This window comes from Myotis brandtii, unplaced genomic scaffold (genome assembly GCF_000412655.1).
Source record: "Myotis brandtii unplaced genomic scaffold, ASM41265v1 scaffold420, whole genome shotgun sequence".
Taxonomy (NCBI): Eukaryota; Metazoa; Chordata; class Mammalia; order Chiroptera; family Vespertilionidae; genus Myotis; species Myotis brandtii.
The window spans coordinates 1,093,150-1,116,964 of record NW_005366109.1 but is presented as its reverse complement, the minus strand read 5'-3'; the positions used below and the strand labels follow the sequence as shown (position 1 = coordinate 1,116,964).

Below are 23,815 nucleotides of genomic sequence, written 5' to 3'. Positions count from 1 at the left end.
ATTAAAAAAAAAAAAAAAAAAAAGAACAGATTCCTGGCCCTCCATCCACACCGATTAAATCAGACTTAAGAAATGCTGCTGAAGATTACAATTTGTTTTAAAAATTCCCAGTGGATACTAATTTTCAGCCAGGGCTGAGAACCACTGGCCTAGACTGGTTGAAAATCTTATATATCTTGACAATTATCATAAAAGGCAATCTTTTAAGATCAACTTAAGCTATACAGAATGGATGAAACTTATGCTCTAATTTACTAACTTGGGCCTATATGCCAACAATTAGTCTTGAATTTACAAAGCTGCTATCTTCTTTTCTGGGATGAGGCATTATCAAGAAACTCATGACAGTAATTCACTTACACTCCTCTTTACTTGGTGAAGTTACATTCAGTTCTGTCGGAAGCGGCTGCTGGCTGGGACTAAGAGTTGGCGTGGTTATAGAGGTATTGTTGTTGTCACTGGTGGTCTCTTCGGAAAACAAATCTGATTGGCTGTTACTTGTACTTGGAGCGGAATCATCGTCTGGTTGTTTCTTTTGAAAATCTGAAAAGAAAAAGTAAGAAAACCAATTTAATTAAGGCATTCATAATCTCCTTGGGTATCAGAACAAAATGAAAGTTAGCAGAAAGATAAATGTAATAGCAGCAATAATAAAGACTAATTTGGGTGATTAAAAAAATGGAGGTGCCCTGACCGGTGTGGCTCATGTAAACTGGTTGGAGTGTCATCTTGTACACCAAGTGATGGTGGGTTTGATTCCTGGTCAGGGCACTTACTGGGGTTGCAGGTTTGATCCCCAATGGGGGTGCATGTGAAAGGCAACCAATGTGTGTGTGTGTGTCTCTCTCTCTCCCCTCTTTCTCTCTCCACCGCACCCCTTCCTCTCTCTAAAGTCAAATTAAAAAATGGAAGTAAAATACTGGTCAAAAACATTTAAATTAATAGAGGATAACTACAATGAAAGCTTTCCAAGGTCTTCACATTGTTTAGAAGAATAGTAGAATGCTGATTTTAATGTAAGACTTTGCAAAGCAAAATGCATGTTAAAAATTTAGGGATAATAGAAAGAAAAAGAAATATAGAAAAGTTGCTCAAACAAACAGAAGACAGGTAAAAAGAGAAAAAAACTGCAGGAAACAAAGCAGGGTAAATAGAAGACACATAACAAAATAGTAGAAATAAGTACAGACATACTAGTAATGGTAATAAATGTAGACAGACTAAACTTAGCAGTTAAAAGAAAGTTCAGACTGAATAAACAAAGTCTTGTTCCTTGCAGTTTACAAGAGACATACTAAAAACATAAATATGAGGATATAGAAAACTTAAGTCTATAAAAATATACCCACAAATACACAATTAAAAAGCCAGTAATAGCTCGAATATTGTTAGAAAACAGACTTTAAGGCAAAGAGCATTATTAGAGATAAAGAGGATCATCATATAATAGTAACTAAAGAATTTTTTATCAGGAAAATAAAACAATTCTGAAACTGTATGTACCTATTAACAAAGCCTCAAAAGCGAAAATGATTGTATTTACAGAAAACTGACAAATTTACTAACATAATAGAAAAATTTTAATATACTTGTCTCAGACAGAATAACTAGTAAAATTCATTAAGATTAATAAGCATATACAGAGTAAGGATAAAGTAGGTTTACAGTTGTTTATATGAAAAATATAATAATAAGTAATACAAGAATCAATTGTTTCGCATAGAACTGCAAACCTACTTTTGCCCTGTATAGACTCATGCACCCTACAATTAGATAATGAATTTTTAAAAAACACATGAAGAATATTTATAAAAACTAACTAAAACCTGGCTAAACCATGATCACACACATTAGGCCATAAAGCAAAAGTTTCAACAGATGCCAAAGAGTTAGTATGATACAGACATGATTAGCTAGCTGATCAGAGAACAATTAAGTTAAAAATCCATAATAAAATTCTATATGGAAAAATTTAAAAATACATTTTAAGCTCATGGTTTAAATCAGAAATTAGAAAGTACTTATAATAAAATTACTACTTATCAATATCCAGTAACGATAAAGATGCACATACATTACCTGTACCACAGTCATTTCATTCCTAAATATATCCCTGAGAGAAACTCCACACACATGTACATCTTAATTTTATATTGTCCATAACAGTAAAAAGTCAGATATAACCTGAAGGTTTATATATTGCAATGTAATGAGATAATAGAATAATGTACATAGTGAGAAAAAGTAACTATTGCCAAATACATCAACATGAATCTCAAAATCATAACATTGACCAAAAAATGCAAGGCACTAAATAATATAGTAAGATTGTACCTACATACATCTTAAAAAATAGGTAAAACTCAATATATTGTTTAGGAATGTGTATGTTTAACCACTAAAAAATATTAACACAATTCAGGATAGTGGTTACCTCTTAGGTTGAGGAAGGGAGATAAGATGATGAGAGATTACAAAAATATTCAAAATTATAGGAATTCCACTAACAGAGAATGGATTAAAATGGTATATTCAAGCATATAATGGAATGTTCTATGACAGTTAAAATAAGTGAATAAAGCTACAAATATAACAGAAAAATCTAAAAAACAATTCAGAGAGAAAAGCAACCCACAGAAGGATATATAGTATAATAATATTTATATAATAAATTTAAATTTGTAAAATACCATTTATTATTTATGAACACATAATTAAAATACAAAAACACGCATGGAAATGACACACCAAATTCAAGATAGTCGTTATTGGGGGAGGGAAAAGAAGAGATTTCAAATCTAGCTGTACTTTTTTATTTCTTAAAGCTGATGATAGGTTAAAATTATTATGTATGTTATGTATATGTTTCATTTTAAAAATCTACCTGGGGGGCAGGTGTGGGGTGGAGAGGGTCAATGGGAAAAAAAGGAACATTTGTAATATTTTCGACAATAAAGATAAATTTTTAAAAATCTAATGCTAGACTATGAAGTACAGATTATATTTTACTATGTCAATTCAGAGAAGGATAGAAGATCCTGGCAACTCCACATTGCTTTATCATTTGAACCACAGAGAAGCTGCTATTATGCCTTATCAGACCTTCTGTTTTGAGATATTGAGTATCAGAATATGTTATCATGAGGCTAGGCACTAAGTGAAATGTTTTAGGTATATAATACATTTACTTTAATCCTAGAGACAAGGCTAACAAGGGAGGTATAGTTAACACCACTTTACTGATGAAGAAATTGAGGCTCAGAAAGTTTAGGTCATTTGTTCCAAGTTACAAGTTAGTAAATAGTAGGATCAGGATTTAAATGTAGCTCCATCTGACACCAAAACACATGGTATTCAATCACAGGATGTAGGAATGGTGAACACTAGACTGGCCAGGAAAAGGCCTCCACATCAAGACCCTACCCAGTTATAGCAGCAAAGATGAGTGCAATGGAAAAATCACTACCCTGCTGTGCCCATCACTGTTCTCAAGTCTTACTGCTTCTTTTCTATGTATTTATTTCTCTTAGCCAGTCTTATTCTTCAGTGTTTTGACATTTTTAAATGGCTTATTATCTCAATGTTATTTATACAACACTTTGGAGGGAAAGATACTATATAAATGGAGTAAAAATACTGCAATAATGATGCTTTTTTAATGTCATGTCATCTTATTAGTTCTGCTATGTCAATAATCACTGTGTCCCTCCTATAACTACCTCTCTACCATTTAACTGGAAATGCTATAAGGCCCTAAAAGAACTGAAATTGAATAATCATTGTACCATCTAGCACAATCCCCAGTCCTCTTTGATGTTAAATGATGTTTTTATTTAAAGACACTGTTACCAGGTCCCACCCACATAATCTCCAGTCCAGTCCATGCTTGCCATGCTCCTCGATGCGATGCTCAGGTGCTTTTCTTTAAGTCTTCTTTTGTAAATCTGCAGTTGACACAATATATCTTCTATTTTTAGTTGTTATTGTTGCTAATGCTTACCCGAGGATATTTTTTTCCACTGATTTTTACAGAGTGGGAGGGGGGCAGGGAGGGAGGAAAGAGATAGCGAGAGCGAGAGAGAGAGACATTGATGTGAGAAAGACACATCGATTGGCTGCCTCCTGCACATGCCCCAACCAGGGCTGGGGATCGAACCTGCAATCTGGGTATTGCCCCTGACTGGGAATGGAACTCAGGACCCTTTGGTGCATGGGCTGATGCTCTAACCACTGACCAGGGCACACTGTACCTACTTTTAACCCATCCTTCTGCTTTTCTGCACCCCCACAGGGTAATGGTGTGAAAAAATTATCAAGCGAAAAGTCTTTATTACAAACCAAACTGGCTGCACACAAGAGAAATAGTATAAACTCTATACATTCTCTACTTCAATTCAATAAAGAACCTAAGAATCATAATTTTTTACAAGGAGAACTTTAAATATCCAGCTCAATCCTCTCCCTACATAGAGAGAAAGAAAGTTAATGCCAACTCACCAGAAATTCAGAATTAAGCCTCAGAGTTTTCTAACTCTTAGGCTAAATTAGCAGCCTGTACAATAGAAGAGCTTTAGAGTTTAATCTGGATTCAAATCCTGACCACTATTTCCTGGGCATATGGCTAAAAGCAAATTGTTTAATCTTTGGGGGTCTTGTCTGTAAAATGAAGGAAGAGAGAGTTAATTCTACCTCTCAGAATAATATCAACTAAATAAGATAATGTACTTATGTCATGTATCTAGCACATGAATACTCAACAAATATCATTAAAAATAAAAGGTATTTTCCTAGTTTAAAGAAAGGGCATGGAATTATCTCTTCCATTTAGCCCTGATGTTTACTTTACATTGCAGTTCTTACTCTCTTGTTTCTTTTCTTTCTGAATCAGTCAGCATCCAACTTCTGACATAAACAAAGTTCCCAGAAGTCTAGAATAGCAGATTTACACTTAGTGGCCAGATTATTATGACCACCTGACGTTTGTAGGCAAATTAGCTATAATTTCACGCTGAAGTTGCTAGAGGGCCAGACCATTATAAATAGGGAAGCAAGTGGTTTACCACGACAGTAGAAGTGATTTTTTTCTAAAGATATGGGTAAACAACACGATTTAATAGCCTTTGAACATGAATGAACGTGGGATATATTTGAACATCAGTGGCCAGATTATTATGACCACCCCCTCAGTACTTCATTGGGCCACCTTTTGCCTTCAATACTGCGGTGATTCTTCTTGGCATTGACTCCACGAGATGTTGAAAGGTGATGTGAGGAATCTGACACCATGCCTGATGAATAGCACTGTCCAGTTTTGTGAGATTTGAGGTTGTGAAACCAGCTGCCTGATGGCTCTTTTAACTTCGTCCCACAAATGCTCAACTGGATTGAGATCTGGTGATTGTGGGGACCACCTAAGCAAGGTAAAGTCTCCCTCATGTTCTTGAAACCACTCCTGCACAATACGAGCACCGTGGCATTGTCTTTCTTGTTGGAAGAAGCCATCTCCCTTGGGATACGCCATCAACATGATAGGATGAACTTGATCAGCAACGATACTTAGGTATGTTGTGCTATTCAGACGTTGTTCCATACAAATTAAAGGGCCCAAATCATGCCAGGAAAACATGCCCAAAACCATAACACTGCTCCCACCAGCTTGAAGGGTTGTACTCATGCATGTGGGGTGCATGCTTTCATGCTGTTTCCGCCAAATTCTCACTCTGCCACCTGCATGATGCAACTGGAAACGTGATTAATTGGACCACATGACTTTTTTCCAATGCTCAAGTGTCCAATCCTTGTGTTCCTGTGAGAACTGGAGACGTTTTATCTTGGTAACTGCAGACAGCAAAGGTGTTCGAACAGGCCTTCAGCTTCCATATCCTGTACGATGCAGTGTACGGCTAATTTGCCTACAAACGTCAGGTGGTCATAATAATCTGGCCACTCACGTTCAAATATATCCCACGTTCAAAGGCTGTTAAATCGCGTTGTTTACCCATATCTTCAGAAAAAAATCACTCCTACTGTCGTGGTAAACAACCTGCTTCCCTATTTATAATGGTCTGGCCCTCTAGCAACTTTAGCGCGAAATTATAGCTAATTTGCCTACAAACGTCAGGTGGTCATAATAATCTGGCCACTAAGTATATATCACATGTAAAAAAAAAAGAAAAAAAGAAAAGAAAGAAAAAGAAACAACATGACAAGCAAACAGACTGCCTCTCATCACTCTATTCAGGAAAGCAGTGGGGGAAAGGTCCAGAAGTGTTGCTTCATTTGACCCAGACACAGTGAAGGCTTGTTCAACTGGGTTTTGTATAAGCGGGAAAACTAGAAATCTCCGCACTTATCCATCTCTGAGAAAAAAGTTAGGAATAATTATCTATTTTTGTAAATTGGTTAAGAGTTAATGGTATATCCAAAGCTGTAAACTTGTTCTTGAAAAATAAAGCTTTTCCAAGTTAAACGGCTATGTGTGAAACCTGAGTAAAAACCTTTGAACTTTAATGGCACTGCAGTTCAAAAGAAATCCATATCTCGGGAGCTTACCTTATTATCAATTAAGGGAAAAAATAATTTCTCAAGAAAGGTACTCTTGGAACCTGAAGTATCCAGAAATGGGATGTTTTCACAAGACAGAGAAACTGACCTAATGGTGCCAACTGAACCAAAATGGCCAGTGAAGTCACTGGACATATTTTTCTCCATTTTTAGAATTATTTTTCTCATAGGTCCATCTTCTTACTACAAAGTGTACCTCAAAAGACTGGGAGCACTGAAAATACACCTCACCTGCTCTGCTGACAAGCCCATTCACCTGGCCAGTCTCACTGGGACTATACTTTACCTAGTCATTACTCAAAACTCACATCTCGTATGGATATGCCCCAACTGTTGACCTCCCAAACATACTACACAGATTTGGCAAGATGCTTATTAGTTCACCTGCCAAAATTCCCACTCCACTTCCAGATTATAACAATAACCATGTCTTTTTTTAATGATTTCTTCGAGGGAGAAAAACACGAAAGTGATTTGGAAAAGATTTCACTGAATTTCCTTTCTTTGAAAATAAATGGTCTTTTTTAAAAAAAAATCCTCTTCAGTATGCTAGTTTTTGTTCTGAGCAATACCTATATGAATATTTTTTCTTTGTCCCATAAAGAATGGTGTGATCACTAATAGGTACATAGTATGTCCATTTATAATATAACAAACTAATTCACTATTGTTTTCTTTTCTTTTTATTGTATCATTTTCCACTATTATAAACAATCTTTTATCAAACTCCATCAGGTCATCACTTGGATAAGGGAGGATGCACATTTTTAAAGCATTTGGTACATATTGTCAATTTCTCTTGACACAAACCCTGTGCTTTCCCACAGCCCAACACTTACTATGGTATATAAGAATCATCAATTTGTCAGTTTCCCACATTAGATAGGCCCAGGAAAAAAAAGACTACTCAATAAATGTTATCTGCATTTAAAGGCAAAATATTTTTCTGTAGAAAACCTATCACTGGATTACATTTAAAATTATTTATCAATTGTTATTTTAAACCTTTCACAAACTATTTTGTATGCCTTTAGGGACACTCCTACCATCATCTGGGTTAGCATATCTAAAAGATGAAGTGCTCAGTACCTGTGAATTTCTGTTTTCATAATCCTACAATGAGCAAGGCACTCTGCCAGAGGTCTTACATTCACTTTCTCATTTAATTCTCAAAATAAGCTGGGCAGTAGATGTCATCCCCACATTTCAGCAGAGGACAGTGGAGCATGGCAAGCTTGGGGAAACCTGCCTCATCCTAACCAGTGTTGGAGCTAGGGTTTGAGACCTAGGTTTATGTGACTATAATGTCCACACTCTTCCCACTGTGGCATGCAGCACTGAAGCAACCACCGCCCAACTTGCCAAAATACCAGCACAATAGCTGAAAGTTTACAGGGTCTACTTTTCTACTTACCACATTCCGTCTCAAAACCCCACCCAAATTTATTTCACAGATTATAATTCATGTTCTCACTGGAAGCACTAATTTGGTTTTTGACACCATAAAAAGCTGCATGTTTCAAGTACCCAATTAAAGTAAAATGGAAATGTCACAAATAAGAATTCAATTCTGATATTTGCAGAGTTTGGGTCTTGCAGGGCACTGTATTAAGGCTTCTTTTAACAGAATAGGGTTTTTTCTCCTCTTGTTCATCCCTTCTCCCAATTATGTCCATAATAGGTTACAGACTAATTCATAAGTACATTTCTAGGTTTTTAAAATTACGCATTCCCACCCCAATCACAAACCTTGGATATCTTATTTTTAAAAACTACAAAGCCATTAGCAGTAGCCAGCCAATTCATAAACCAGAGTTTTAGCCATCTAATTAAAATTTTAATAAAATTCTAGTAGTTGGATGTTAACCTGAGTTAATAACCTCAGCAAAAACAAACTGGTTTAAATAAGAATTAGCAAGAACCAAAGGAATAGCTACATTGAAACTAAAATGCAATGGCCTTGGATGCTAGTTTATAGGGAAAACTGTTATCTACTCAATGTGACTGGGTTCATTTAAATGTCCTTTTGGAACCAATCTTCCGGCTTCTTTAAAAAAACACACAAAAAGACTATTGTTCTGACGAGTGGCATGCCAGGGTATGTGGACCTGCAGCCCCGTCCCGAATGCCCAATCTAATGCCCCTGCACAACTGGCCCCACCACCTTAACATGGTGCAAGTGGCCCTGCCACTGTGACCCAGATCTCCCAGACAGACGGACCTGCCATTCAGACCCATTTGACCTTACCTAGTGCCCCTGGCAGATCAGCCCTGCCAACTTGTGACTGGCCCTGTAACCATGACCTGACACCCCCAGAATCACAGACCTGCCTCCATGACCAGGCACACCTGACCCAGCGCCACCAGAAGATCAGACTTACCACTGTAACTCAGCTCACCTCACCTGTGCCCCAGACTACCATGCAAGTAGAAATGGAAAAAAAAAAAAAAAAAAAAAAAGCTGGGGTAGAAATACTCATATCTGACAAACCAGGCTTCAAAATGAAAGCCATAATAAGATACAATGAAGGCCACTTCATAATACTAAAGAGATCAATATAACAAGAGGATATATGCATCCAATATAGGAGCAACCAAACATATAAAAAAGACTTCTGGAGGACTTAAAGGGAGAGATCAACAGCAATACAATCATAGTAGGGGACTTTAACACCCTACTGACATCACTTGATAGATCTTCTAGACAAAAAATCAACAAGGAAACAGTGAGCGGCCTTAAACAACACACTAGATTAAATGCATTTAGTTGACATTTACAGAACATTTCACCCCAAAGCTGACAAATATACATTTTTCTCAAGTGTATGTGGGATATTCTCAAAGACAGACTATATGTTGGGACACAAACTAAGTATCTACAAATTCAAGAGGATTGAAATCAAATCAAGCATATTCTTGGATCACAATCGCATGAAACTAGAAACCAATTACCATAAAAATACCCCAAATCATTCAAACACATGGAGGAAGGCTAAAGAACATATTATTAAACAAAGAATGGTTTGCCAATGAAATCAAGGAAAACATTAAAAAAAACCTCATGAAAATGAACATACAACAACCCAAAATCTCTGGGACACAGCAAAAGCAGCCCTGAGAGGGAAGTTCAAAGCACTACAGGCTTACCTCAAAAAACAAGAAAAATTTCTAATAAACTAACTAACCCTACAACTTAAAGAATTAGAAAGAGAACAACAAGAAAAGCCCAGAGTAAATAGAATGAAATAATAAAAATCAGAGCAGAAATAAATGACTGAGAGACTAAAAATATATATATATACAAAAGATCAATGAAACCAAGAGCTGGTTCTTTGAAAAGATAAACAATATTGATGAACCTTTAGCCAGACTCATCAAGAAACAAAAAGAGGAGACCCAAATAAATAAAAGCAGAAAGAGGTGAAGTAACTACTGACACCACAGAAATACAAAGGATTGTAAGAAAATACTATACTTCCACAACTACATATATGCCAACAAGCTGGACAACCTGGGCAAAATGGACAATTTCCTAGAGAAATACTATTTTCCAAAACTGAATCAGTAAAAATTTTAAAAAAACCTGAATCAGCTGATAACAACTGACAAAACTGAACCAGTAATTAAAAAAAAACTCCTAGCAAACAACCAACCAAACAAAAAAGAAAATAAAAACCATTTCCCTTCCAGATTCTCCCCTATGCTCTCACAATGATTCCACCTCTTTAAAAATCAGATTGTCACCCTGGCCTGTGTGCTCAGTTAGTCGAGTGTCATCCTGTGCACCAAAGGTTGCTCGTTCTATACTAGTCAGGGCACATGCCTGGGTTGTGGGCTCAATCCCCAGTAGGGAACATGCAGGAGGTAACCGCTTGATCTTTCTCATGCCTGGGGATGTTTCTGTCTGCTCTCTCTCTCTCTCTCCCTCTTTCTCTCCCTCTCTCCCTCTCTCCCTTTCTCCCTCTCTTGATTTCTCTCTTTCTAAAAAGCAATAAAAATATACATTTTTAAAAAATCTGGCTACCCCTGGGGAAAAAAATCAGATTGTCTTCACTGATCTCAGAATACCCTGTTTTGATACCGATCAATACTTTCAGACAAGTTTAAAATATACATATTTCACATACCGCATATACATTTAAGTATACAAAGATACATATCCTATTAGTGATAAATGACTCCTGTTCTATGTTCCCTATCTATGCCCATAAATCTCTCAGGGGATGGCATCAAAATTCTCCGTTAGAGTCTGAAGTCAGAAGTCTGTGAATCCTCTCAGACTCCACATTCTCCCTCCCTTAATTCTACATCTCAAAAGTCACTAAGTCTAGTCATTTACAACTCCTAAATATTTCTTGAATTCACTCACTTCTCTAATACACTCTAGCCTAAGTCAACATCATATTGAAGATTCATTCAAAAGTATCCTAATTTACTTATTTGCATACTATCATCTCTTGGCCCACTCTAATCCATTCTCCACAAAGCAATCAGAGTAATATAAAAAAATTCTGATAAAGTAATTTTTTTCTATAAACCCTAGAATGACCTCCCACTGCCTTTATAATCAGATCCAAAATCCTAAACATGGCTTAGAAATTAGAAGTCTCCCCAAGAACAGGCTTCTGGCTATCTCTTCTGTCTCACCTTAAATCACTGCTCTTCCTCTCCCTCCTACTTCAGTCATTTTGGGGTTCTTCTGATTTTTCAAATATCCATGTTCTTTCTCAACCTGGAATATTGTCATCGTGGCATGTGGGAAACTATTTTTCTTCATCCTGCTATTCACCCTGGTAATTCCTACTCATCTTTGAACTGGTTTCCTCAGTGAGGCCCTTAAAGATTATCCATAGAACGCACTCAATAAATATTTATTGAATGAATGAATGAATGAATATCTTATTCATTGTATACCCTAGCCCCCAGCAAAATGCCTGTCATATAACACACAGTATAGATTTGTTGAATTTAACTTAATACTGGTGAGCATATTAAGTTTAAAAGTATTAGTTCTCTGAGACATCAATAGACTTTAAATTGTTATAACATTTATTTATAGGAAGCAAGAATGCTTCTTACATACAATAGATTAAGCAGCCCTGTCAATAAGCAGATGTTTGGATTTTACAAAGTATTCCTGCACAAAACTTTCTTCCTTATTACTTACCAAAGGTAACTGGTCTGAAAGACCTCAAAAGTCTAAGACCTCTCAAGTCCTGTTTGCTTAGATTCAAACAGGCTTCTGGCTATCTCTTCTGTCTCACCTTAAACCACTGCTGCAAACTTGTTTTGAGAATAGGAATAATATTACATTAGCTCCCAAAAGCAGGTCTTCAAATGCTTCTCACAAAATGTCAAGAACAGAATGAATATATAAAGCTGATAAAGCTTACAAATAAAACTCTTATCAGTAATTAAGCATATTTTATAATCAGGTTTATAATGAAATTATATAGTCTCTAGATTTCTTTGCACCTATAGTGCCTACTGCTCAGAAGTGTGAACTAGTAAAAAAGTTCTTTGGAACTTGTTCCTTATACAGCATTTATTGTGCAGACTATACAGTTTTCCCAGTAATAGTGCCCCATATTCATTTATAGGGCATAAATTACCATGTTAACATCACAGCCAATATCTAAAAATCCATTAGTAATACAATAATTGCACAAGAGATACATTTACCTCATTCCAGTCTAATCACAAAATGTGTCAAGTGTTTAAAAAAATGAAAACACAGAGTTTTCTGAATATTGTGACATTGAATTCAGTTTCAATAAAAATGAACATTTGAAATGATGAGTGTGTTACACATACACATTCTACACATACAGCTTAACCATCAAAATTACCAATAGGGCTTGGCATATAGCAGAAATACTAGGCAACACTGACAAAATCAAATAGGCAAATCAGAACCTAAAAACAAAACAAACACCTCTGACCTATATGTTTATAGCTGGTCGTTGGTACCATTTAAAGCAGCGGTCACCAACCAGTGGTCCACAGACCACTGGTGGTCCGTGAGGTCTGAAAGGTTGGCGACAGCTGATTTAAAGACCTCCTAGTCCCCGCTGCCATTCATGAATCATTCCAATGGCATAGCTGTGGCATGAATGTTAATTACGAGAGGCTGGGCTTGGAAGAATTTTATCAGTTCAGACCTAAGGTTTTAAATGCCCTAAAAAGACTTCATTGACAACAGAACAGAGAATTTGAAAAAAATTTGGGAATTAGAAAACAAATCGGGGTACCCCCTTTTTGTAAATCCTTGATTGTTTTTATAATTGTATCCACAGTTTTAATATCACCAGTCCTTTGTTTTACAGTGAAGACATAACAGGAGCAGAGCCAAAACAAAAACAACTCCTATGGCACCTCCCTTTTTGGTAAGTGGGAAGGGAGTAGTGTTTGTGCCCCTGAAACCCTTGCAACTTGGTCCTCTTTTGTCCTTGCTTCCCTCCATCTATGAGGGTAACTCATGCCTATAATAAGCTATTCCCATCCCCCTCTTACTTCATTTCCACTCACTTCTCAGCCTCATCATCTCATATCAGGGTCTCATACACCAATCTTCAGTCCTCTTGCATTTAAGTGCTACTGCCAAGCTGACCATATCTTTCTTTCTTTTTTTCCAGTTGAATTTTCAGGAAATTCAACTCTGGGTGGTGGTTGAGATATACTTTTCTTTAAGATAAAAGTTGCAAACTGGCCGAAACCGGTTTGGCTCAGTGGATAGAGCGTCGGCCTGCGGACTGAAAGGTCCCGGGTTCGATTCCGGTCAAGGGCATGTACCTGGGTTGCGGGCACATCCCCAGTGGGAGATGTGCAGGAGGCAGCTGATCGATGTTTCTCTCTCATCGATGTTTCTGACTCTCTATCTCTCTCCCTTCCTCTCTGTAAAAAATCAATATATTTAAAAAAAAACCACAAAAACAAACAAAAAAAAACAATCCTTATAAAAAAAAAAAGTTGCAAACTGTTCAGCACAAATAAATATTTTCCAAACAATGCAATACAGTATATTTTAAGACCGTCAACCTCTTTTGCTAAGAGTAACAGACCACACACTGGTTTAAACTCTTAAGAGAAATTTTTTTAAAGAATGAAGTAATGGGTGCCCTGGCCAGGTAGCTGTCGGTTAGAGTGCGGTACTAATATGCCAAGGTTGTGAGTTTGATCTCTGATCAGGGCACATACAAGAATCAACCAGGAAATAAGTGGAACAATAAATTGATATCTCTCTCTCTCTCTCTCTCTCTCTCTCTCTCTCATATCAGTAAAATAAAATAAAGGATGAAGTAATGGGTTTACTAACATTTATTATGCCTATTAAAGCATATCAGAGAAGACCATGATTTTCACAAGTCCAAAGATGAGGGCTACAGGACTAATTTGTATCCAGTGAATCCGAGATAGCAAAACAATATATGACATATGATTCACAATCCCCAAAAGATATCTAATAGTAGAAAGGATAGTGTTCTTTCTGAAGAGCACCATGGATAGTTATTTTTAAAAGCTACAGCTTAATATAAGGGAAAACTTGCTCTTCACATAAAGAGAAATCAACCAAAAACCAAAGGAATTTCTCCACTTGTGAGAAAAGCTCACATATAGTTATCTGCATACCCTCTGCATAATATGGTGCTTAGGAGTGTAAAATCAGACTGAGTTCAAATCCTAGCTCAACCTCTTACCTATGTGACTTTGGGTAAGTTACTTAACTTCCCTTACTTCATTTTCTCCTTCTCTAAAATGGGAATAATCATATTTCATAAGGTTATTGTGAGAATTATGTTAGGTAATACATGTTAAAGTGTCAGAAGACTGCCTGGCAATATTAACTATGATTTTTATTATTCCCCTTCTTGCCTCCTTGCACACAATTTAAAAATTTGCACCCTAGCCAGTTTGGTTCAGTAGATAGAGCATCGGTCTATGGACTGAAGGGTCCCAGGTTCAATTCCAGTCAAGGGCACATGCTAGGGTTGCAGGATCCATCACCAGTAGCGGCCTGCATGAGTTGCTGATCAATGATTCTCTATCATCATTGATGTTGCTATCTCTCTCTCACTCTTCCTTACTCTCTGAAATCAATAAAAATATATATTTTTAAAATTTGCTAGCTTGAATCTATGACAATGAAAAATAATTTCTCTGGTGTCATTTATGTTTCATTAACCATGTTCAGTAATAAGCCAATCCTGTGGTTACAAATTCAAAGGTTTTCAGGGACCAGGTAGATATAAATGTACAAGGTCAGCTGGCCTAAAACATAGGAAGTTGTGGTTACTGTGGTTAATTGGCAAGTGTGAGCCTCACCTGGAGGCACATGATTTCAAACTTAACTAAAATTAAAACTTCCAAATACAACAGACTTGTGCCTGGCAAGCCAATAGCTTAAGATTCCTGATTTAAATATAGACAAAGTATTTACAACATAAAAATTTTGTTGACTGCATTTTTAATTCCACATACTGGTAAAGAAATGATTAATCAGATTAATGACAAATAGATATAAAGAACAAATCAGAAAGTAAATAAGAAATGAACATAAAAAACTTTATCTACATCTAGCATCGATGTAGCGTTCTTACACTGGTCAGCTTAGGCAATTTATGCTGCAAAAACAAATGACCCTAAAATTTAGAGGCTTTACAACAATCGTTTGTTATTTTTGCTCACATCTTTATTTCAGTAATCCAGAATTAAAGACAAAAAAGATACGAAACTACACCATATCCTTCTCGAAGAAGTTTCTGTTCATAAGTAGCATAAAAGCTTTTCATTCACATTTGATTTGTTAAAAGATGTCACACAACTGAGCCTAATGATGAGGACAGAGAAATACAATATCCCCACTGGAAGGGGAAGCAAATATGTGGGAACAATTATTAACTAGGGTTCATAACTTGTGTGCACAGAAAATTTTGCATCGAGGAAACCGCATTCTATTGCACTTCACTTTATTGTGTTTTACAGATACTGCATTTTTCACAAGTTGAAGGTTTGTGTCAAACCTGCATCTAGCAAGTTTATTTTTTCCAACAGCATTTGTTCACTTCGTGTCTGTCACATTTTGGTTAATTCTTACACTATTTCAAACCTTTCATTATTGTTAAGGTGATGGGTGATCTTTGATGTCACTATTGTTAGTTGTTTTGGGGTGTCCTTAGAAGTTAGTGAATTTAATTGATCAATGTTATTGGACTGCTCCACTGACCAACCATTCCTTCATCTCTCCCTCTCTCCTTAGGCCTCCCTACTCTCTAAGGCAGTGGTCGCCAACCGGTGGTCCGCGGACCACTGGTGGTCCGTGAGGTCCGAAAGGTTGGCAACCACTGCTCTAAGGCACAGCAGTATTAAAACTAGGACAATTAATAACCTTACAATGGCTACAGAGAAATTGTGTGTGAAAGAAAGATTCAATAGATGAGGCAAACATCATTGTAGTCTTATTTAAGAAATTGCCACAGCCACCTCAACCTTTAGCAACCAACACCAGGATCAGTTAGCAGCCATTGACAACAAGGCAAGACCACTTACCAACCACATGATTATGATTGGCTGAAGGCTCAGATGATGGCTAATTTGTTGTTGTTGTTAATCCTCACCCAAGGACAATTTTGTTTGTTTGATTTTTGTTAATCCTAAAACAAGGATATTCTTTCCATCTATTTTGAGAGAGAGTGGAAGGGAGGGAAGAAGGGGGAGAGAGAGAAACTAATGTGAGAGATACATCGATTGATTGCCTCCCGCACATGCTCCAACTGGGGCTGGGAATCAAACCTGCAACCCAAGTACATCCCCTTGACCAGGAATCAAACCCATGACGACCCTTCAGTATGTGGGCTGACGCTCTAACCACTGAGAACACCGGCCAGGGCAACGGTTAGCGTTTTTAGCAATAAAGTATTTAATTAAGATATGTCCTAGCTGGTTTGGTTCCGTGGATAGAGCATCGGCCTGCAGACTGAAGGGTCCCAGGTTCGATTACGGCCAACGGCACATGACTGGGTTTTGGGCCCGATCCCCAGTGGGGGCATGCGGGAGGCAGCCAATCAATGATTCTCTCTCATCATTGATGTTTCTCTCTCTCTCTCCCTCTCCCTTCCTCTCTGAAATCAATAAAAATATATTTTAAAAAATTTAAAAAAAGATATGTACATAGTGTTTTAAGACATAATGCACACTTAGTAGACTACAATATAGTATAAACACAACTTTTCTATGCATTGGGAAACAACAAAGCATGTGACTCACATTATTGAAACATTTGCTTTACTGCAGTGTTCTGGAACAAAACCCACAGTATCTCTGAGGTATGCCTGTATAATTCTGGGTTAACATTATGAAACTATATGCAATACTGTGTATGCATACAGGCCCATTTTCTCCCTCTGAAAACAGAACTTAGATAACAAATCAGACTGGGCTTAAAAGAAGCCAGGTTTCTAACATATGGCCAATATTAGTGATTATATAATACTGCTGACCCTTGAATAACAGGTTCCTACTGCATGGGTCCACTTATACTAGTACATCAATTTTTTTTCAACAAATACTATAAATGTATGTTTTCTTATGATTTTCTTAACATTTCCTTTCTCTAGCTTACTTTATTGTAAGAATACAGTATATAATACACTCAAGATACAAAATATATCTTAATTGACTTTATGTTATCAGTAAGGCTTCCAGGCAACAGTACTAGGGAAGTCAAAAGTTACATGCAGATTTTCAACTGCATAGGACAGCTATTTTCAACCGGTGTGCTATGGCAGGCACACTGGTGTGCCCCAAGCATTGTTTAAACATGCAATACCTGACTATTTAGTCAGGAGCACTGTCCTCTTTTCCCTTAAGATTTTCAAATAAAAAAATGACAACAGCCAACAAAACAATAGCCATCTGGTGTGACTGAATCAAAGGTATACCTATTTTTTGTCACATCAGCAAAAAATATATTTTTTGGTGTATGGCAGAATTTTAGTAATTAGTTTGTGTGCCACGAGATGAAGAAGGTTGAAAATCATGGGCAAAGGGGATTGGCACCTCTTACCCTGTAGTGTTCAAGCATCAACTGTACTATATCAGAACAATAGTCCTAACTGTGATTTTCTAAACTGCTGATTAGTAGACTGTGTGGGCTGGGGAAATAATCTAAACTTTCTACCAGGCTACATTAAATTCTATTACTACCTGATGAAAATCTGAGTATATGAACTATAATAAAACTATATTAGGTTGAAACTGGTTTATTGAAAATAAAATCTTATCTGAAAAAAACTATGATTTTTACGCAATTACTCTGTTCTTTATAAACTACAAAATAGCCTGACCCTAATTCAAAATTTTGTGTTTTAAATTAACAAGGCCGTGCTATGTTTATTTTATTTCTCTTAATGACTACAATTCAGGCTCACTCCTGATTCTCAAATGGACAAAGGCCACTAAGTCAATGCATTGAAGTATTTACAGCTCCCTATCAAATAGAAAAAAAAAGAAGGTTATTAGAAAGTTCTTCTTAGAAACCAACTGCCTTATACTAAACAATTCAATATGATTTTGTCTAAAATGAATTTAAGATAGGTAAAATATGTAAACCTCACACCCATTTAAAACTGTATTTTTCATTTGGGAATACGCTTTTTATTTCACTTGCAATGTGGGTAATTGTGTTTTGAATAGGATGAGAAAGTGGAGGAAGTCACCCATTTTAAAACTGTATTTTATAGTATGTGATCTATGCAAATTCCTCCTTAATCTGTATTAATGCCAAACAAATTAAGTGATGCTGTTCTGTGTAGACACAACCCTAATTGTCCTTTACTCTTATTCTAGGTAGCCCAACAATAGGACTTGCAAATCAAACCCTTTATAACCTCTAATTTAGGCAATTAACTGGCTTTAAATTTTGCGTTAGTCTGAGAGATTGTGCTTACCATTAATTCTAACAAATGAGAAAAAGGAAAATGAGATATATTTTAATTATCACACCTGGTACTCACCATTCATAGATAATGCTCTTGGCTTCTAATGAGGAATGGTATAAAAAACAACCATGTGAAATATACTAGTATTTTGAAGGACTGTTATCGAGAGCATTATTCACTACTCTTCTCACTCTCCACTTTAGAGCTCATAGGATATTGAACTTTAAATATTTGCATTTCCATTTTTGCTATGACTCCTACAAAGCACAGATTTCAATCTGCACTCTGTCTTTAAGAATTATACAAAAGCCAGGCCAGTGTGGCTCAGTGGTTGAGTGTCGACCTATGAACCAGAAGGTCACAGTTAGATTCCCAATCAGGGCACATGCCCGGGTTGTGGGCTTGATCCCCATAGGAGACATGCAGGAGACAGCCAATCAATGATTCTCATCATTGATGTTTCTCTCTCTCTCTCCCTCTCCCCTTCCTCTCTGAAATCAATAAAAAAAAATATGTTTTTATTGTTTTTATTTTTTTAAAATATATTTTATTGATTTTACAGAGAGAAAGGGAGAGAGATAGAGAGTCAGAAACATTGATGAGAGAGAAACATCGATCAGCTGCCTCCTGCACACCTCCTACTGGGGATGTGCCCGCAAGAGAGAGAAACATCAATCAGCTGCCTCCTGCATACCCCCTATTGGGGATGTGCCCACAACCAAGGTACATGCCCTTGACCGGAATCGAACCTGGGACCCTTCAGTCCGCAGGCCGACGCTCTATCCACTGAGCCAAACCAGCTACGGCATCAATAAAAAAATATATGTTTTTAAAAAGAATTATACAAAGAAGGGTAAGGGATTAGCTAAAGAACATATACGTAGAGTCCATCAACACAGACCATTGTGTGATGAAGGCCAAGGGAGGGGGAGACAAGTCCTGGGTGGAGGTTAGCAAAGGGGGTGGGGATGTGGGACATCTGCAAGAATATCAACAATAAAAAATTTAAAATAAAGTTGTTGTAAAAATAAATAATTAATTAAAATTAAGGTTTCTCTCTCATCAATGTTTCTAACTCTCTATCCCTCTCCCTTCTTCTCTGTAAAAAAATCAACAAAATATATTTAAAAAATAAATAAATAAAAAAAAATTAAGGTAAAAATACTTATAATCTCATTTTTATATGGGGATTTCATCAACATTTGTAAATAACATATTTATGCCTTATAACTATGTTTAAGTGAAAGCTACTAATAAACCAAAAAGAAAAAAATTGCTAGAAAATATATTAGGAATAAAATTCTACATGAAATGCATTAGAATTTCTGTATGAGGAGATCAGAGTTAATGAATGTGGTTTTGTTTTGTTTTCATTTTACCTTTCAGGGCAAAGAATGCATGCTAAAGAAATATCAACTAAATAGAATCAAATAAGCTATTAAGGCAAGACACATCAAGATCTGAAAATGTGAGAAGCTGAAAAGTAATGGTCAAACAAAAATGAACAGACAATGCTTAGGAAGTAAGGGCCAACAATGTCAAAGCAGGACAATTTCCCTTGCAGTTCACACTTCAATTATTTCAGCACAAATCATACAAACCTAAAAGATCTGTTCTGAAAAGAGTAATTACTTTTGTATCTTCAAGTGTACTTTATCAAGAGCAAAAACATCTCCCCAACACAACCAATCACAAAGCTCCCATTTCATGAAAGTGGTTTGCCATTTCACTTGGTTCTAGATGTGAGTAACACTGTAGTGCAAACTCAAGGAAAACGCTAGCATGTCAAGGAATGCTGAAGCACAGTGCCAACTTCTGTTTTAATATTGTGTTTATCAATTTGATTGCTGTCAAATTCCATTCATCTTTATCCTAAAAAACTAAAACTGAGAGTGCCAAGGAAAATTACATTCTCTTCAGCCAAGTTCTTGCCTGGAATTAGTGAAGACCCAGAATGTGGGTACATTAGAAAATCTGCCACCCTACCACTTTTAGAGAATTATCTGTAAGGGTTTCAAAGAAACTAAACTATCACTTAAATGGTGGACATACATGCTCAGCCATATATCATCTTGGTTGCTTAGAAACCATGAAGCATGGCCTGAATAAACAAAATTAGGGCAGCAGAAGGAGGAAACCCTTTGTTAAAAAGAGGTTCAGAGAAAAATGCCATGGCTATTATTATATTTGAAAATGAGACTGCAAAGTAAACAAACATAATGGAAGGTTTAGGATGTCACTTGTGAAGATATCTTCTCAAGCAATTCTTTTTGCTCTTGAGTTACATACTTCATCGCAGTTGTAGTTCACCAAGGAAAAGGACAACTCTAATGCATGTACAAAATTTCCATAACCCCATGCATCAAAGTGTCAAAAAACCACAAAGAAAGAAAAGCTGACCTATATTTATGAACTCCAAAGGTCAATATGAAATCAACTTTACATTATGCTCAGGAGGTGTAAAAATTTAATTTCCACTCAATCTGACTATTTAATAGAACGAATCAGGTAAAAGGCAACCCATCAACAACCCTGTACATTTAACAGGAAATTTCAAAGCTGATTATGTTTAAAAATAACAAGAGAAGACCTACAAAGAATGCAGTGCCACTAATCATATATAGAAAATATTTACTTAGATTGATTCTATGGGATATCCATCACAATTTATATTTGGTTATATCTAAGCAAAATGTGATCTTTAATAATTAAATGAATTTAAATTTTAATTGTTAATCTGAACTTAAGTAATAAACTCCCTCTGAAATAAAACATAATGAAAAAGAATAAACTGCAAAAGCTTAAAGTAAGAATTTCTTAAGCAAGAATAGAATATCCTATTCTATTCCTTTTTAAGAGGAGAGGAGTAAAATGATTTTTAATGTTTCCAACAGTTACAGTCCTGTAGCCGTTAGGAAAATTACATTAGAAAACTGTAAGAAATATCATGTAAAGTTCAAAAATTCTTGGGCATAGTCTGTCTTAGAGGCTTTTATGGTTCATTTGTTTGTGAGCTACAAATCCTGAGACTTACACAATGGTGCTCATTTTCCTGGCTGTGTAGCAATCGAATGACAAAAAGGAAAGGACTCACCACCCAAAAAGGGTGATGGCTCCTCCTGCATGTTCTAAAGGTCAGCAGAGGAACCTTGATGTCTCTTTGTATTTAATAATAATGCTGAAGAACCAACATGGCGGCGTAGGTAAATACCAGTACTCACCGCCTCCCACAACCACATCAAAATTACTACTAAGATACAGAACAACCATCATTCAGAACCTCCTGAAGCTGGCTGACTGGAAGCCATACAACTAGAGAAGTAAAGAAGAATGCACACAGAGACTGGTAGGAGAGGGGGAGGCACAGAAAGGGCTGATCTGACACCATGCATGGCATATTTTTAAGCAGAGGGATATCTTGGCCTGGAAGGAGCAAGGGTCCCAGTCCCACATCAGACTCCCAGCCTATGGTTCCATAGCTGGGAAGAGAAGCCCCTGATTTTGGCCTGTAAAAACAAGCGGGGATTGTGGCTGAGTGGCTCAGAGGCTGCTGGAGACCCAAGCAGTCCCGCTTAAAGTGCCAGCACACAAACTTACACAGTCCCACTCCCTCTGAGCTCCAGAGCGGGAGCAGTGGCTTAGGGAAATCCAGGGGCATATGGGAAAAAACTGGATTGTTTGACATAGGAGCAAGAACTCAGGGGTGGCTTTCTCCCAGACATGGTGCACTGTTCCTATGCTGAGACCTCGCCAATCACTGAGCTAACTGAGAGCCATATCTGAATTTCCATAAGGCTGGTCCACATAGTTTTCCACAACCTGGTGATTCTCTGAGATCCCGTCACATCCAATCTGCAGCCCCACCCAAGCTGTTTGCAGTGGCTTTTCCAAATGAAGGGCCTGTCCTGGCTCAGGCTTCAGACTTTCCTAAAAATCTCTCAAACAATTAGCAGCTGGTATCAGCAAGACCTGGCACTAGCAGCAGCCTGCCTTGCTTCACAGCTTGGCCTTGCCTAGGCACTTCCAAGCCCAGCAAAAGTAGCAGCCATCTGCCGATTGCTCTGTAGCTCCTGCTGGGTGGCCCCAGAAAGTGGCTGACTTTTCACTTCCCTGGAGGCCTCAGAGCCAGTGCACCCGATGGAAGCTTCAGACCATACGAGATTACAATTCTACATGACCACAAGCAACACACTCAAAGGGCAGATTCAGTGAACACCAAAGCCCCACTTAAGCAAGACCTGCTCCACAGGGATGTCTCCTGCACAGCAGCTCTTTGACTGTAGTCACAGCTGGTCCTCACAACCAATTGGCCTGGAGGTCAACTCTTCCCAGTGATGCCAACAGCAATCAAGGCTAAACTACAACAAGACTGTGCACACAGCCCACACAGGGACGCGCCTAGAGCACACCTTGCTCAGGTGACTGGGGAGACTGAGCCACAGGGCCCTACATGACCTCTAATACACTAGGCCACTCTACCAATTCCAGGAGACATAGCAACTCTACCTAATGTATAGAAACAAATACAGGGAAGCAGCCAAATTGTGGAGACAAAGAAACATGTCATAAAGGAACAGAAGAAATATCCAGAAAAAAAAACTAAATGAAATGGAAGCAAACAAACTACTAGAGAGAGAGTTCAAAACAATAGTTATAAGAATGCTCAAGGATTACCTAATACATAGAAACAAATATGAAGACAAAGAAACATGTCACAAATGAAAGATGGAAAAAAGAAAACTGGATATGGAGTTCAAAACCACAGTTATAAAGTTACTTAAGAATCTTCTAGAAACCTCCAAAAAAATGGAAAAGGACCAGTCAGAAATTAAGCATACACTGATTGAAAAAATAAATAATTTACAAAGATTCAACAGTAGAGGATTATGAGAATCAAATCAACAATTTGGAATATGAGGAAGCAAAAAACACCCAATCAGAAGAGCAAAAATAAAAAAAGAATCCAAAAATATGAAGACAGTATGAGGAGTCTCTGGGACAATTTCAAGGGTACCAACATTCCCATCATTCCAGAAGGAGAAGAGAGAGTACAAGATATTGAAAACCTATTTGAAGAAATAATGACAGAAAACTTCCCCTATCTGGTAAAAGTAACACTTACAAACCCAGGAAGCACAGAGAATCCCCAAAAAGAGGAACCCAAAGAGCCCCAAGCCAAGACACACCATAATTAAATTGCCAAGGGTTAAAGACAAAGAGAGAATCTTAAAAGCAGCAAGAGGAAAGCAGTTAGTTACCTAAAAGGGAGCACCTATACAACTGTCAGCTGATTTCTCAACAGAAACTTTGAGGTG

The 23,815-nt window shown here is 37.1% G+C and overlaps 1 protein-coding gene across 1 annotated transcript in view; it reads right to left on the bottom strand.

The window, feature by feature from the left end:
* The window catches only part of ZFAND3 (zinc finger, AN1-type domain 3), a 242,705-nt gene that overhangs the window by 99,297 nt on the left and 119,593 nt on the right, over positions 1–23,815 (bottom strand). The window contains exon 3 of the mRNA XM_005873777.2: positions 361–543. Within this exon, the coding sequence (XP_005873839.2) occupies positions 361–543 (183 nt within the window). The remainder of the gene's footprint in view (positions 1–360; positions 544–23,815) is intronic.